The sequence below is a fragment of the Crassostrea angulata genome, chromosome 4 (genome assembly GCF_025612915.1).
Source record: "Crassostrea angulata isolate pt1a10 chromosome 4, ASM2561291v2, whole genome shotgun sequence".
In the NCBI taxonomy this organism is placed as follows: Eukaryota; Metazoa; Mollusca; class Bivalvia; order Ostreida; family Ostreidae; genus Magallana; species Magallana angulata.
This window is the reverse complement of record NC_069114.1, coordinates 8,187,945-8,204,466: the sequence shown is the minus strand read 5'-3', so window position 1 is coordinate 8,204,466 and position 16,522 is coordinate 8,187,945. Positions and strand designations below refer to the sequence as shown.

The 16,522-nt window shown below is 33.6% G+C and overlaps 1 protein-coding gene and 1 pseudogene across 1 annotated transcript; both read right to left on the bottom strand.

The window, feature by feature from the left end:
* Nucleotides 1-1,954: 1,954 nt before the first annotated feature.
* On the bottom strand, nt 1,955-3,505 carry LOC128180633 (uncharacterized; annotated as a pseudogene).
* A 5,026-nt stretch (nt 3,506-8,531) lies between these two features.
* On the bottom strand, nt 8,532-14,079 carry LOC128181373 (uncharacterized). Its single transcript, XM_052849748.1, has 9 exons — nt 13,954-14,079; nt 12,295-12,402; nt 11,323-11,457; nt 11,138-11,179; nt 9,863-9,979; nt 9,249-9,293; nt 8,977-9,111; nt 8,790-8,862; nt 8,532-8,629 (listed from the first exon to the last, which is right to left on the bottom strand). The coding sequence occupies exons 1-9, from the start codon at nt 14,030-14,032 to the stop codon at nt 8,605-8,607; spliced, it is 759 nt and encodes a 252-aa protein (XP_052705708.1). The 5' UTR covers nt 14,033-14,079; the 3' UTR covers nt 8,532-8,604.
* Between the last annotated feature and the right edge of the window lie 2,443 nt (nt 14,080-16,522).

Below are 16,522 nucleotides of genomic sequence, written 5' to 3'. Positions count from 1 at the left end.
TGCAATATATTGATTTAAACTGGCGTATGCGTGTCAAAACCTCCTAATCGTGTAATTTTTATAACTTCAATTCATTTTCTTTCATAGAGTGGGTCTGAGCTCAATATTTTTTTTTTACAGTCTAAATGTGGTTTAATGGAATTTAATAAACCGATTGGACTCAACAAAAATGTGGAGAGATGACCCACTACAGTTCAAAAATGTCATTTTGTAGCTCAACAATTGAAAGTTTTAGAAATATAATACAAGTCCGAAAATTCGTGGTCATAGTCTCATATAGCATTTAAACAACGCACTTTGTTGTGAATGAAATGGCTCACCATGGTTAGAGCACCAGCCATTAGGAAACTTTATAGAACTTGGGTTCGATACCACCAAAACTTAACAATTTATTATTTTTTTCTTATCTTTTTGAAATATTTCAAACTGAATATAGTTAGAAATTACCATTTTGTAAACTTGCATAATAACATATCAAACATATTTAATTGAAAAAATGCTAAATTTGAAATTGTATTTTACAACTAAACCAAAAGGGCAGTTGCGCCATCTTATCCCCCCCCATCTTCTTTATATACACAGCTGTACGGTCAGAAAAACGTGCGTTCAGCTTGAATTTGGTTTGTTTGGTGTTTTTAAAAACTTATTTTGTATAATTAATCAATATTTGTTGTAAGTTTACTAGAAAAGTTTAATGTAGCAAGTAATTTATGCGTGTTAAAGTGTACTGAGAAGCGATGAAATATACATGTGACTTTCCCGAATTCATTCAAATGGTTTGAATAAATCTATAGCTAAATACAATAGAACAAATGTTTAAAACGTTGATTAATGAAACTGCCGCGACCGAATGTTGTATGATATTTTTTAAAATTTTCATTCACTTTCGTTGTGAGCAAATGGAAATAATCCCCTAAAGTCGAAGATAAAATATTGATTTACTCTTCTGTTTCATGATGACGTGCATTCCAAAAGCAATACCAGTTTTATCAAACAGGTTCTTGTAAACCCATTCCGTTTTCTTTACACCTTAATGTATTAACTGACTATGAGGGAAAAAAAAGCAAATGTGATGATCCACAAGACTGCAACTTTTTCCCCGTGAAGAAAATGAGGGAAAATGCTGTCGAGAGGGACAATTAATATACTATATGTATGCCCAAATAGTTAGTAAAAATAAGTATTTTATCATACCGAAGCTTTATTTGTTCTCGTTACTTTGAGAAATCTACAATATATTTAAAGCACAATAGTCCAATCCACACTTTTCAAAAGTTGTTCCCATTTGCGGGGCCAACCCAAAGGTCAAAAAGGAATAAACCAAAATTCCCCTTCTTCAAACAATCAAATATTTGGGCGTGCTGTGATGAAATCGCTTTGGATTTGATTTATTCATTCAATATGTGGTGGCAACCATTCAAACGGGGTTTTAATGTCAACTGATATAGATACAAACATATTGATACAAAATATAGATACAAACTTCTATACGACAAAGAGTACTGTGATAAATCTTTGGGTCTTTCCCAAAAGATGACGACCAAGAGACACAGCATTTGTAAAGTGTAGAGTGAGATCACAGCTACGATTTCCACAGAATTATCCATGTAGGAAACTCACGACTAGTTGTGCGAGTAAGCGTTAAGTATTAGTACATGAATGCGATACTGGCCGCGGTTTTCGACAAAAATAATTATCATACATCACTCATTGTTACATGTAATATGCCACTTTCAAACGACGCCACCGTCTAACAGTACTTTCAGTACTTTGATTTTCTTTACATTATGTTCAGATTGTATACAGTTATTACTTACTCAATCGCAAATGACCAATAAACCAATGGATGTTTAATTGTTCGCTGAATATCTCAATATAAATTAAATAAATAAGATTTTCTTTATTTTTTATTTTCTAATCCCCCCGATTGCCAAACTGATAATGAGTTGCTTTTTTACATGAAAAAATTGAATTTTATATGTAAATCAATGAACATTAAAATTGGAAGATGGTCAGATATAGAACTGAATGTACCTTCTTTCAAAATACGATATTTATTTACATTGTTGAAAAAATGACCTATTACACAAGATACAATTTAATGGTGTCTTAGTCTGCTAAAAAATGTAACTAGACCCCAACACTGGAAAGTAATTCGAAGGAAACATATGTTATTGCGAAGGTTAAAATCTGGGAGGGCTTTATATTGGTTTACATAATGCAATTCTTTATCATAGAAACTGGCATTGAGGTCCCCTGCATGAAAAAATGCATTTTTAACAAACATGATACTGGTAAATTTCTTTATTATTCAATGCATATACACAAACTGAAATATATACAAGCACCTGTCAAAGGATGCCAAAAAACAATGCACAGTACTGTGAAGTAATAGTCACAATGTTCACATAATTTCGGAAATACATCACTCTAGATGAAGGAGATGTGAGGCAGCATCTGCATAGTTCATCAATTGGATATGTTCACGGCGTAGTCTTTCTTTCAGGTCATTAATTCATCGGTCTAATTGTATGTACGTCCTTTACATGGGACGCACTACGCCACCTGCAGCAAGCTAGATCATCTTTGCCTCATTGGCTGCTTGTTCCTTTTGAAAAAAAACTGGATAACATGCACACATTTGGGTGAAGGCGCCGACACATACTGTTACATTTATGATGTCACTCTGCAACTGCGTTTGTTGATCGTGGTCCATCGCTGTCAAAATGGTTCCAGTTCATCAGATGGCCTTCAACCTAGGTGTCTGTCACGTAGTCTTTAAAATGCGACACATCTTGGCGGTCATCGTCGTTAGCCTCTAGCGCCTCCAACCACACATCTTTGACCTGTTCTTCAGGTACTAAAGAACGAACAGCCCCTCTTCTTACTAGGCGAAGGAAGTCATCATCCTCATGGAATTGCACTGCCAATCCACAAGATTGTACCTTCCTCTATATACCAAGCATATTGTGGAAAAATATCCCCTGATTATTGTCTCAGGGAAGTTGGTGTGCACAGCGTTTTTTACATCGAAATTGAAGTCCAGTTACCAATGTTCAGGCGATAAGACAGACTGCTGTTCACGTATTGCACGTACTTCAATAACGCAAAGAAACGGCTGTAGGTTCCATCAATCTTGTTGGGTAAAGCTCAAAGAGGGGCATGCAGGGTGTATATCTGTGTTAATAATTTTGTACGCGAATAAAAGGTTCCATCACTAAGCATTGTCTCCGCTGCACACATTGAATGTTTGAGTCCGTTGAAAATATCAGGATTCTGTCATTTCTGTGTCCCTGGGCATCAGTGTCGTCACGGAGGAGGAATTTTTCTCCAGCTGATCAAGGTTGATTTCTTTCTGTGATGTACGCAGCTTCGGTGTTGTCTTTGCCCGGTTCCTGTAAAACGAAGACTGGCAAGCCTGAAATGATGGAATGTTGCGGATCATTTGCACCACGGAATCGCCACATTTGGTTGTGCGCAAACTCCATAACTCTTCAATATACATTGTAGATAGAGGGAATTGGTGTTGCCTCATTTCTGCATCTTTTCTTCACACCACTGATGAAGGATTCTACAGCTAATCCAACGTAGTTCTCTTCATGGTTGTGTTGTCTTCACAACGATGTTTTACGATGTGGTTAATGAAGATTGACACGGCCTGTCAATGAATCTCCAGTAGATCCTGTCGTTGTATTTCGTCCTGATTGAATACTTAAATCTAGCGTGTAAAAGGAAATGACATCCTCTTCGATTCTTTTAGAAATCAACATGCAGTTTTGCTTTCGCCATACTTAGCAAAGTGATAGAGTATATATAATTTCCATTTGAAAAAAAACCCACTTAATTATAAAAATTAGTTTTATCCTGGACTTTTAAAGGAGTTTAATATCAATTTTTATCTGCATTGTACCTTATTTGAGGTCCATATTGTTTCAATAGTTAAGTTTTATCATTTGTTACTTAGTAGATTTATTTGCAATATTGATCTAAATACAATTTTTACAGTTACATGATTTTTTTTATAAATAATTTCAATGTCATTATTTTGAATGAAAAATATATAAATTCAATTTCTATAAAAATTTATTAATTCAATTATTTATTTATTTTTCTTTAATCGTTTATCCCTTTAATTACACTGTATTCATTTTAAACATTCATCTTAAACAATTTAAATATCTGGTATTGACTACAGGTACATGTAAAATGTCTAAAACAGACTATACACATGGCTGCGTTCAAGATCATAGCAGCTAGCCTAGCCGCTAGGACGTAGATATCTAGGTCTATTGAATGTACCGCTACGTCTCAGATTTGAAGTTTGGGAATATTCAACTAAAGACTAACTACATCGGAAATATACATGCTAAAGCTCATTATAACTTAAATGATGGACAGATGTCACTGAGTAAATAAATTTCATGTTTGTTACAGAGTGGTAACGAATATGGCCATTTTGAATTTGATGCTGAGCATAAAATATTTAGGCTACGAATATCTACGTATTGGCTAGGTTAGCTTACCGTTCAATAGCATAGCTGCTATGTATCCCTAAGTAATAGCTACGATCTTGAACGCAGTCAATGTGACCACTCAAGTGTGAAAATCTGAATTTCGGCTGGGTGGGAATAAACCTTCAGAGAAACGCACTGCACACAGGTACGTCTGTTAGTAAGGTCCAAATAACAGTCCATGATGAACTTGGTATAGGGGTGAATATTACCAACCTTCAGCCAGCTTTAATTTTTCGTGGGGAAATATGGATGATTATTTGGAAGATGAGGACAGGTTTGATATTATATAAAGATTGTTTAGAGGAGACTAATTGTAAGAGAAAAATTTGATCCCATTTTTATTATATATCATCATGCTAAGACTTCGACTAGGCAGACAAGCTGCTTTGTTGATTTAATATAAAATTGATACGAATTTATACAAAGGAATTATTAATTATCAATTTGTCTTTATCTTCTTTGAATTGCAATTGAAGTTTTTTTTTTCATAATTGAATGGGGAATAATTTAGACTGCACAGATGTACAGAATCATATGTAAACAAACAGTCTGAGAGTATTGCGTGAGCAATACACGTCCCCTACCGGTTTGTATTATTCTATGAAAGCTTCTATTTCAAAACTATTAAAAACGAGATGTTATGCTTTAACCAGAAATAAAAGAACAGAGAAAATTCGAACTATATAATTGATATAGAAATTAAATAAAAAATGGGTAAAATATTACTCTTTATTTCTTTTATCTCCAGTAATTTCGCCAAGTCCACTGAATATTTGCTGGTACAAATTTGTGAAAACAATGCACTGTTATGCAGAATATCATTTCTTAGTCTTCTGTACCCCGAATCAACAGAACAACCCGATATCGAACCCGATTGTGATAATACAAAAAAAACCTGTCAATTAAATTTACAACACGATGCTTGACACTATTTTACAGAACTAATTTGTTTGTTAGAAACAATAAAAGGAATGGTACGAGTAACGCACGATATTATTACTAACTACATACTATCCTCGTTTATTCAATACACACCGAATCCGATAACAAACCCGAACATTAAAAAATTGGGATATAGAAATTGTTTTTCATAATTGTCAACCAGACGCTACATAAGTGTAAACTTGATCTGTCGTTTGACATTTTGAATCTGTTAAGCAAATTTCATATTATTCCTCAAACGCATAAAGAAAAAAGTATGGAAAGCTGAATAGGGAGAGACAGACGGAAAAAAAGGAAAGCTATATTCTCCTCCGGTGAAACCGGTAAGGGATTGATAAGAACGTTTTGCTGGCAAAAAACGCCAATGTACAATACTAATATGTTTCCTTCTGGACAAGAATTTGCGAACTGCAAGAGCATTTATGCAACGAGGAAGCAATACCCAGTGTTGTTGGATTTATAGATTGTAACCATTATCCCAGGAAGGGATTATATTTCTATTAATGAGCGGGAAATAAGTGACCATGAACTTAAACTTATCTATGCGGTGTACGATTGCCTGGCAAAACGCATGGCAGTTGCATTTGTGAAAGTTTCATTATTTGTGCGCAGAGAAAAAAGATAATGGAAAGTCGCTAGGTGACAATAGAAACTCCTTGCAATCTTATAAGTCCAGTCCTCAATTGTAATACTTGTACTAGGGACGGAAGATTTAAGATAGTGTATTAGTATTAGAGTGCACCGGAACAAATTTTTATTTCAGTTTGTTCTTTGATTTCAGATGGCATAACGAGAATTCCACTCGGGAGCCGTTTGCCATATAACTCTGACAAATTATGTCATATATTAGAGGCTTGTTCATCAGACTGAAGGCTCGCGATCCTATTTGTGTGCAAAAGAAATTAGCCACCTGAACGCACCGCAAGCGCTAGTTTTGATTAAAAAAAAGTCCTACATTTCAATAAGGCCATGTAGAATTTTTAAAATTTACAGTTATCTATTTTTACATACGTAATTCATTATCAAGAATATACGATCATTTCAGTTTTCATGTTTGTGTTTTGTTTACGTCAACAGCAAAGCAGCAAAACTACATACAAAGAAGTAAAAAAAATGTTGAAGAAATTGAAAAAAAAAAGAACAACAAGAATCGGGCAGTTGTTTGTCTCTCGATAAACAAAACAAAAACAATGGGTACACTATCGTCTACACGTGCATCCAATGCCATGGCTAGGATTGGTATATACTGTAATGAAAAACGTTATCAATGTGCAGTTTGTGAAAGCCTTTCCCTCTTTAGGACCGCCAAACTCACAATTGCACAGGTTCTTATCCGAGACACTTTATAAACATCAAGTTTGATTTTTAAGATGATTCGTAAACAATGCATGATATGATAGACTTAGATCTAATACTATGCCTAATACATTAAAGTGTGTCGAAAGATTCTATAGTTTTCATAGCAATTGTTTAGGATTGAAGAAAAAACAAATAATGTGATGTTTATAATTTTCATCGCATACCATATATTTGTATGAATTCGAAAAGAAGCTCACCAAAGAATAATGTTCTTAATTTTATCTTAAAACCCAGACCTCTGTTTGCTATGGAGGTACATGTACATGTAACTAGGCCCGATTCAATTTAAAGAATATTTTATTTTTTTTCTACAAATGTCCTCTGATTTTAATATTGTTTTTTATGTTTCATTTACCTGTGTAGAGATAAATGTACCAGTGAGTCGATATCAAACAAAAATTATGAATATCAAGGTAATTACTTAACTGTTAAAGAATGTCGGACAATATGTCTAACAAGATGCTTTACAGAAGTGTTTATTCACTGTATATCGCTTGTAGCTGACATTAGAATATTGATTATCCATTATTAATTTCAATTCAACTTTGACCAAATCCCTCTAAAATATAAGTCTTCTGAAATGGTAGATAGTTGTACGGCTACATGACATGACCGAGCCCACCAGAAAATAAGCAGGGATGCATTTAAGGTGGTATGGGACATTTGTCGATATTAATATGGATGAAAGTACAATAATTATCATTAAAATATTCTTACCGGTTTAAAATTCTCAAATGTTTTACCAAAATATACGTTTTCAGAATCTTTAGAAATGTAAAGATTTTGAAATCCTTAGCGGGATTCGCACAAATGTTCTACAGATTCTAAGTGAACCCTCAAACTTACTGCACTACTCTTTCCTTAATTAGGGCCCACTCAGTATGTCCGTCTCTTTGTCTGCCCGTCCGTCTTTTTGTCCGAGATCGATTTTCCGGAGCATATCTTATCTCCCTTTGGCCCAGTCTGGCTCATACTTCACCAATATAGTCTATGGTTAAAAGATGTGCAGTGAACTTGAATGAAGTTTGTAGATCAAGAGGTTAAGAAGCCTCTTTCTACATGTATAACATGGCAGACTCTACGAAAGAAATGGACACTTCAGCAACTGAACGTTGACCACCAGCAAGACTAAATCAATGAAATTACCTCCAAAAGACATTACCAACATTATGAACAAATCAAGTTTTCGGAGATGACATGAGGATAGTGGCTTCCCTTTGCAGCAAGTGCCGACGATAAAAGTGGATACATGTATGAAGAATAGCAAACAATAACTGACAATATGTCCCACCCCTTTCGAAACGCGATCTCTTAGCTAATCTATCTGATATATCGAATTAATTTCACGTGTTATCTTCTCGGCACCACATTGTATATTCTCGTGTCTTCACGAAATCAATAATTTATGGATATAGCATCAGTGAGCATGTATAATCGTGCATGTAATACGGAAAATGATGATTTCTACATGTATAAAATTTTCCACCATTCCGTGGATTAAAATAAAATTTTACATTAGACATGCTTTTGTTAACCATTTTTATTGAAGAGAACATTTGGATACTTTTAATCTTTTATTAAATTTTCATTTCACGTGGCAATTTTTATGTGTTTTCTGGTTTGAACTTTACAAAAAAACAATAAATTAGGTTCGATTTTAAGTCTACATTTGTTTTTTCAGTTTGCAAATTTACATGTTCTATTAAAAAAACGGTGTAAATGAAATATTTATTTAGTTTGCCTTAATGTACATAAGCTAGTTTTCTTCTTGCATAGATGTGTTTTATCTTCAATTCAGTTTTCTCAGATAGGACCTGATAGTAAAAAAAATCAAAATATTGAAAGACAAATCGTGTGAAAAAAGGACAAAATATTAAAAACAAATTATACCTGATTAAACAATTCCCTATCTTTAAACTACTGTCTGACAACATTCATATTTGAATATCAACAAAAATAGAAAATCTATTGTACCTGTTTTTTCTTTCCTTGGTCCGCTTATTTACTGGGATTGAGCCGGGACCCACGCTTCCTAATGTTACAAACTCTACAATAAACAAAAATACAATTTTGTAGTCGAACGTAAATTTTTTTTATATTTTCAACGAAGATTTTCATTTTGATACCTTACAATTTACCAAATATCCAAGAATTTCGTCACCTAAAGGTTTGCAGAATCGACAGTAGGCACGGCAGTTAACCTCTGCCCAAGATGGATATGTTGTGCATATGTCGTCACCATAAACGTCACAATGGGGGAGGTTGTCCTTGCATGGAATAGCTGGCGTTCCGATTGCTTTAAGTTTAAATTGTAACGGGTATATACATGTTCGAAGACCATGATATTGCACTTACAAACGCGCAAAGGAATTTAAATCAATGAGGAGTAAAAAAAACCCTATGTATACTGCTCTGTTGTGAGAAACTACTTACTCGTGGTGGTAGTGGTCTTAGAATCCGCAATAAGAAGTTGTTCCTCTGACGAAAATAGATAAAATCAATACATTAGTGATACTGGCACAGCAAAAATAAAAAAAAAAAAATTGCCTTAAAGGGACTTGGACACAATTTGATCTCAAATTCAAAATTTTAATTTTCCAATTTTGATGTTTAGAATGCTTTATCAAATTTTGAAAATCAAATATTGAGTTATTAGCAAGATACAGCGCTTGAAATTCTTTGTTTTGTAAACAACGCTCGAGCCTTGTTATGGTTTACATATGACATTGTGTTTTATTTGAATTAGTCTTTATTAAATGTGTTTTTTTCAGTTTACCTGGTTTACCACGTGTCATTTCGTCAAAGAAGTAGTAATGCTACACTTGTAACCCTTTACATTATTTGTAAACAAATATAAGACTCGAGCTTTGTTTACGTTTTACCTCTCTATCTCTATTAAAACTTGACTTTTAACATTCAGATTTTGGTCAATCATTCAAAATGAGCAAGTTAACAATTTTATACATAAAATAAGAAAAATAAAATTTTGATCTACAATGGTGACCAAGTCCCTTTAATAACAATAGTGCGAACTTGTTAGAACTTACGACTACACAAGCGACAGTAAAAGCGGCAATTTTCCTGTGCCCATCGTTTATAGGTCGTACACACGTCCTGGCTGTATCGAACACAAGTATCGAGTTTGTCAACACAAAGTGGAGGTGCTGCAAAAACAATATTATAGCAACTTAATGCCAAATGATGCGGTGCTTTCTTTGACGTTTCTTGACCGATGTATCGCAATCAGATGTGATATTTTCGTCATCGCATATATATATATATATATATATATATATATATATATATATATATATATATATATATATATATATATATATATGTGTGTAATATTTCGGAATAAGGTGGCAGGGGACAGTTTTTTTTATACAATTCATTGTAGCCAAGGGATGCATATCTTCGGAACTCTGTAACTAGAATTTCCTCAGTTCCCATTCAGCACAAATACCTTTAATTCACTCTTTATAAGGCCAATCACCAATTTCTGAAGAAAATTACTAATCAAAACCTGTAAAACTCTCTACATACTGGTTGTTATGAGATTTTGACCCTTTCATATTTTGCTATTTTTTCATGATTTTTCAGTTTTTTAGACCTCCCCCAGCTAATTCCCTGCAGAGGGTTGACCTTCCGTACCGCGTGCATGTTGCACTATCACATGTCAGAAACTTACCGGTGTATAGTTTACAATGTCCCATCCACCTACTTTTCGTGTTATTTTACCTCCCGCCTGTAACTTGCAATTTCACTGTGTAAAGTCAGCACAACAGTCATAGCCGCAGGTTTCGTATTTTACTACTGATTCTCATGTACCTAACATAAGGGGCCTACGTATTGCATATCAATTTCAACAAGAGACACCCCTCTAACTAATGATAATCATTAAAAATCATTTCATGAATTTTAGCAACACTCATAAGCCTTCAAGTACAGCAACTCTCAATTTTACAAAAATATCCTCTTTACCTCAGTGGTCAACTCAAAAGAGATGCATTTTACAATTTCTTTTCGGCCAAACAATAAATCACCCCTCCTCACTTAACAAATGAATAAAACGTACGTTACAATGTATTTCTACAAGTTAAACAATAATCACTTTCCAGCAATATAGAAATGTAAAGGAAAAAGATTACATCCGTTAATCGTACAAAACCAAATTGGTATTAACCAACCAAATTAACGTTATCCGTACCATATATGCTAAATCAGAATGAAACCTTGCCTTTAATAAAATACAGACCTTATTTAAAATAATATACAAAATATTCTTTTATTATCTTATTTTTAACCTAAAGTCTACTCACGTAAAGTTGTTGTCTTGGAATCTGCGTTCGCTAGTTGCTCATCTGATATAATCAAGATTTAATTTTTACATTATTAAAATGTTTTATCAGTTACAAAAATTGGTACCGATGTATATGTATACTATAGTATATGATAAAATAAATTGATGGACAGAATCTTGGTAATTCAAATATTTAATTCTCACCTGAACACTGCCTGCAAAAGTAGCGACAGTTTTCCAGTACAAATGCGATATACCTAGGTTCACTGCAAACATGTTGTCCATAGCTCTCACAATCATCTATTTTGTCCGCACAAGGTAACGGGGTGGTTGATGGAGCTATGATGCGTACAAATCAAATATTTATTTTCTTTAATATCTAGCTTTTATTGTGTATTAATGACAAATGATTAAATAAATATACAGATTGAAATATTACGCTTTGTTCAATTTCAGTATGCCTTAACATATATGAGTTTTTGGGAGTTGATTTTAATCAACTCTTCTATGCAATTACTCTGGCAAACCGAAAGTGAAACAGTGTTTGGACCTAAGCACAAATCTTCACCACTGACAAGACTTAGTTCTCGGAAATAATCGATAAATTCGTTGTAATGAATTCTGAAGCATTGTCTTTCAAGGAAACTTATTTATTGATTCCTTGAAAATTGTCAGATTTTAAATGGTAGGAAACAATTAAGACATTTTTTGTAGTAGTACATGTACATGTATGTATTCCTACGCTAGAGTTTACTATAGTTTCTTTCAACCAGACGATCGGTGGTTTCCGTTAATCTTCGCCAAGCAGAGAATTTATCTTGCTTGTCGGAGACTAACGGAGACAGCCGAGCGTCTGGTTGAATGAAGCTAGAGTTCAATATTGTTTGGATCCATACAATTTTTCAGAAATATTTCGATTACTGATACGTACGTTGATGGAATTAATAGTATCTTTAAAAATTAAATATTACACGACATGATTCATTTGGGGTTTTCTCGATATTCTTTTCGGAAGAGTCCGAGTATTCATATTATAAAAAATGTGCGTAAATCAAATACATATAAGAAACCACTTGCCATGCAAAATAACATTATCGTTGATTCTTATTATAAAATAAATAATAATCGATAAAATGAACTACCGTCAGTACTTCAGTACTTTGATTTTAATCGTACCTATGCAGAATCCACAGTACGCCGAACAATGGTCACGTGCCCAGGGTTGGTAGGTTGTACAGACGGTAAGGCCATACTGTGAACAGTTGTCTATCTTATCTTGGCAGACTGTACATTTCGGAAATGTAATATGATAAGAAAGATCAAAAGGACAATTAACCAAAGCAAACTGTTCTATGAAGAAAATAATGTTAGTATTTTGAAGTGCGCTGAAATATTATATTGATTATTTTAGGTCAACATCTTCAAACTACTTAATACAGTTAACAGTTGAACTGTTCATTTGCAAAATACCATTTTTTCGTTTTGATTTTATTTCAATTTTCTAAATCGTGTTATCTTTTTTATTATTTCATATGTATTATCTATTACAATAGCAATATAATAGATGGAGAAACGTTACTACAATTCATATGTATTACAGATACATTGGTAAAATGTGATTAAATACATATATTCAATGTATAACGTAAGGGGTATTAAACCATTTTGAATCATTTTAAATTACTTATATTAGTAACTTATTCATTTTAATTCATTTACTAGTATAGCTTAAAAGAAACTTTTGTTCATATATTCTCCAATAGATTTCTATAAACTTCTAGTTATTCTTACTACATTAGTATAACATGCGCTGTTCAAAGACTTCAGTGTAAGTTTCAAGGTGCAATTAATTGGTCAATCTATGAAAACTCCCTTGATTTTATATTCATAATTCTATATTGAGTTTTTTTTTTATTTGATAACATCTTCAAAATTATATCGTCATTAATGTATTGACCATTCATTTATTTTATTTAATCATCTTTTTTTTTTTATATAAACTCTACACTAGTTGTTTTGTTTTCAATGCGTCTGAATAAAATGCAAAAGTCGTGACCTAAGTACTCTGATTTGAATTCTCTTCTTTTGACTTTTTCAAAACCTTTTTCATGTATTTTTTTTTTGTTTTACTATTACAAGTTTGCATCATAATAAAACATGCGCTGTCCATAGCCTTCGGTATAAATTTCAAGGTCCAATTAGTCAATTACTGAAAATTCCTTTGATTTTTTCGTCAGAATTCTATATTGAATATTTTTATTTGATACCATCTTCAAAACTATAACGTGATTAAATGTATTGGACCAGTCATTTATTAGATACTTACATATTTTGAACCTTAAATCGAATCCCCGTAATAAGTGGTCATTATATGAAACTATGCATTCGGAGTTTGTACATGTACGGTCCTTTTTTTAAACATCTTTTTATCTAAACTCTACATTAGCAATTTTTTTTTCATTGTATCTGAACAAAATGGTTAAGTTGTGACCTATGGACTCTTATCGTGACATTCTGTTCCATTTAGTTGTTTTTTTTTTAACTTTCCACATGCATTTTGTTTTGTTTTGTAATATCAAGTTTGTATCATGATAAAATCCTTTGGTTTATTTTAAACAAGTTACTTTGAAGTATTTTGGGACGACATGATGACTTAACTTTATATAAACCCAAAAGCTCTCTTTTTAAGTATCATAGTAACATCATATAATGTAATTTGAAAATATAAAAAAAATTACAAAAATATTCTTTTACTCTACTCTCTGGAAGACTACTTGTAATAAACATTTAAACTGTTTTCCTAGACAAATCTCTATTAGAGCGTACTTTTCTTACCTGCACCGCCCAGTGTCTGTGCGTTTAAACGTACAATACCGAACAGAGAACAGATTACAAGAGAGATAGACATTGTCATTCACCAATTCGATGTGCCTATAAGGGACCATAATTTAAGTGTTACAGTATAGTGGCATATATTTTGTTATCGTAATGACCTATAGCTACAGTGCTCTGATTCCTTCATGTAGATAGGGAGTGTTGTGTTTGTCCTCACCCACTCCAAACGTATTTATATTCCACACGCCTTAATCAAAAAGACAATCCCAAGTTATAAAGACAAATACACATGCCTTAGTGGAATGCTTTAAAGACTCTTGTCTTTATTGAAAATTCAAAGTACAAATAACAAAAAAAAATTCAATGTTAGCATAATGTATAAATAATTTAGGAAATAGCTCCATCTGAGATACTTCCAAAACACCAAGGATTAAACTTAATTAATTGAAATTGTCACTAGCAATGTGAGCTCCCAAAATTTCAAGTTAAGGAGCCCATAGCCAAACATGTTAGTCCACATACTAATTATTGTAATTTGCTACATTAGGGAAAAGGTAAACAACAAACAACGTTATGTTTTTAATCCATGTATTATGACTATTCTTTTCCAGCTCTTGTTTAGTCTTCATTTTGTTACTCAGCAAAGTATCTGAAATTGATTCAGCGTCTGATTCAATGTCTCTAGAGTCTTCCTCAACATTCGTTTAAAGTTTATCAGCCTGCTGCACAAGCTCTACTTCAGGTTGTTCATCAATTTTAATTTCATCTTCAAATGTTTCAATGCTTTGTGACTTCTTAGTGTCTGTGTTCTTTGTTTATTCTTTGGCATAAATGGTATGTAAGTGGTCGCCTTCTTTTTAGAGATGTTGTGTTCCACACCGTGACGGCATCATCAGGATTGAAAACGGCTTTAAATGGTGAAAGTAGTTAAATGATTATGCCCTGGTTGAGGAGTCTATTTCCCATCTTACCTCTAAAATTTGTCTTTATCAATTTTAGCAGAAAAAATCATCTCTCTGCCTCTGCACTTCAGGTGAATGCGACAAAAGTCAATATTTTCAAGAATTAATATTTTGAAGATTTTCTCTGAGTTCAATGCTGATCACTTCCCAAGAAGCCCCCTCTCTTTGTTTTTTCATGATTATCTGCCTAAAAAGTAAGACACATTCAAATATTTCTGTTAACTAAATAAAAAAAAAATCATTTGAATAACATAAGCACAATGCTACATGTACTTAGCCTGCTGTGAACTTCATTCTCTAAAAGTGTTCACTCTGTTTCTACTTCTCCAATCTTCACCTCAGATCTCACCAAGATATTACAGAGATGAGAAGTCAACTCAGCAACTGCCTTATCTCCTAAAAACTACAATTATTAGACATTTCCAGATTTCGCGATCTCGAGCACGGACACGTACTCTGTACACTTATAAATGAGGGGTCATATAAAAAGTTAAAAAAAAAGAATTAATATCCAAATGCTTCTATGTACTTATAAAATCTAGTAGGTTTTATCATGTTTAATCAAATATTCAACACATGTTTTCTCCTCCAAGCCGATGCAGCACAGTCTTATTTTGTACCTCGGGTGTCTCCACAGAGTGCCAATAGCGCGGTACAATTTAATTTCTCTAATGACATGTTCTACAATAACTCTATGTTTATCAATTTTTGTGTTTAATTTTCTACGCTGCCTTTGTTGGTGTACAGGTAGTCTGTTTATCTCTGCACGAGTGTATGGTGTAACAAAAGGACGTCTGTTTGGCAATATTTTGTCTCCAAGAACAACGGACTCGTTTGGAAAAGGCAGCTCTTGATTTATGCCTATAGCTGGTAGAAAACTCAATATTTGGGCGTCGTTTTGGTGACCTAAAAATCCACTTCGTACGAAGCGGAGTGTGTTTGAATTATCTGTGATAACAATCGTGTGGATGCAGTGGTAATGTCTGTGCCCACTATAATAAAGAGCCTGTGGCTCAGTTTGAGGCCTGTATATGTGATGTGATGTCCAATCAATGACCCCCACGGCGTAGGATAGATCCTCCTAAATACCCCTCATGTTTCTCCACTTCAATGCCGAGGGCCATTGAATATTAAGTGTTGTTGAAAATGGGTAGTAAAGAGTCAATCTCAGAGCCTATGGTAGCAGGAGAAACGTCAAAGAGCAGCGATAAGATGGTATAACATGGGTATGACCGAAGCCATAACATGAAAAGCATTACTCTGTTTATTGGTGATAATATATGGCCTTAACGATTTAGAGTACGTCTTTGACTAATGTCCTTACACTCTCTAGCAGAGAATCAGGTGATTCTCCAGTGGCCTCAAAAAATTCATAAGGATGCCAGGCAAAGAAGCAAAACACATCCCTCCCTAACCATGGGTGTCCGGGGTCACCGAGTCGATGACGAATGCTGCAAAGTCCATCTGGGGGTTGCATTAACAAAATCACTATTAACTCACTAAGAAATTGCAGGAAATCGTTGTCACAAGGAGGGGGTGTAGAATTAATAGCCAACAGCGCCAAATCAGCATTCATATCTACAGAATACATATAATACTAAATAATT

Bases quoted from the DNA above. Each gene is read 5' to 3' on its own strand.
- LOC128181373 (XM_052849748.1), bottom strand. From the start codon at position 14,032: ATGACAATGTCTATCTCTCTTGTAATCTGTTCTCTGTTCGGTATTGTA. The intron at 11,458-12,294 runs GTACGATTAAAA...TACGCATCATAG, and splicing joins GTACTGTGGATTCTGCATAG to CTCCATCAACCACCCCGTTA. The intron at 11,180-11,322 runs GTGAGAATTAAA...TGATTATATCAG, and splicing joins CTTTTGCAGGCAGTGTTCAG to ATGAGCAACTAGCGAACGCA.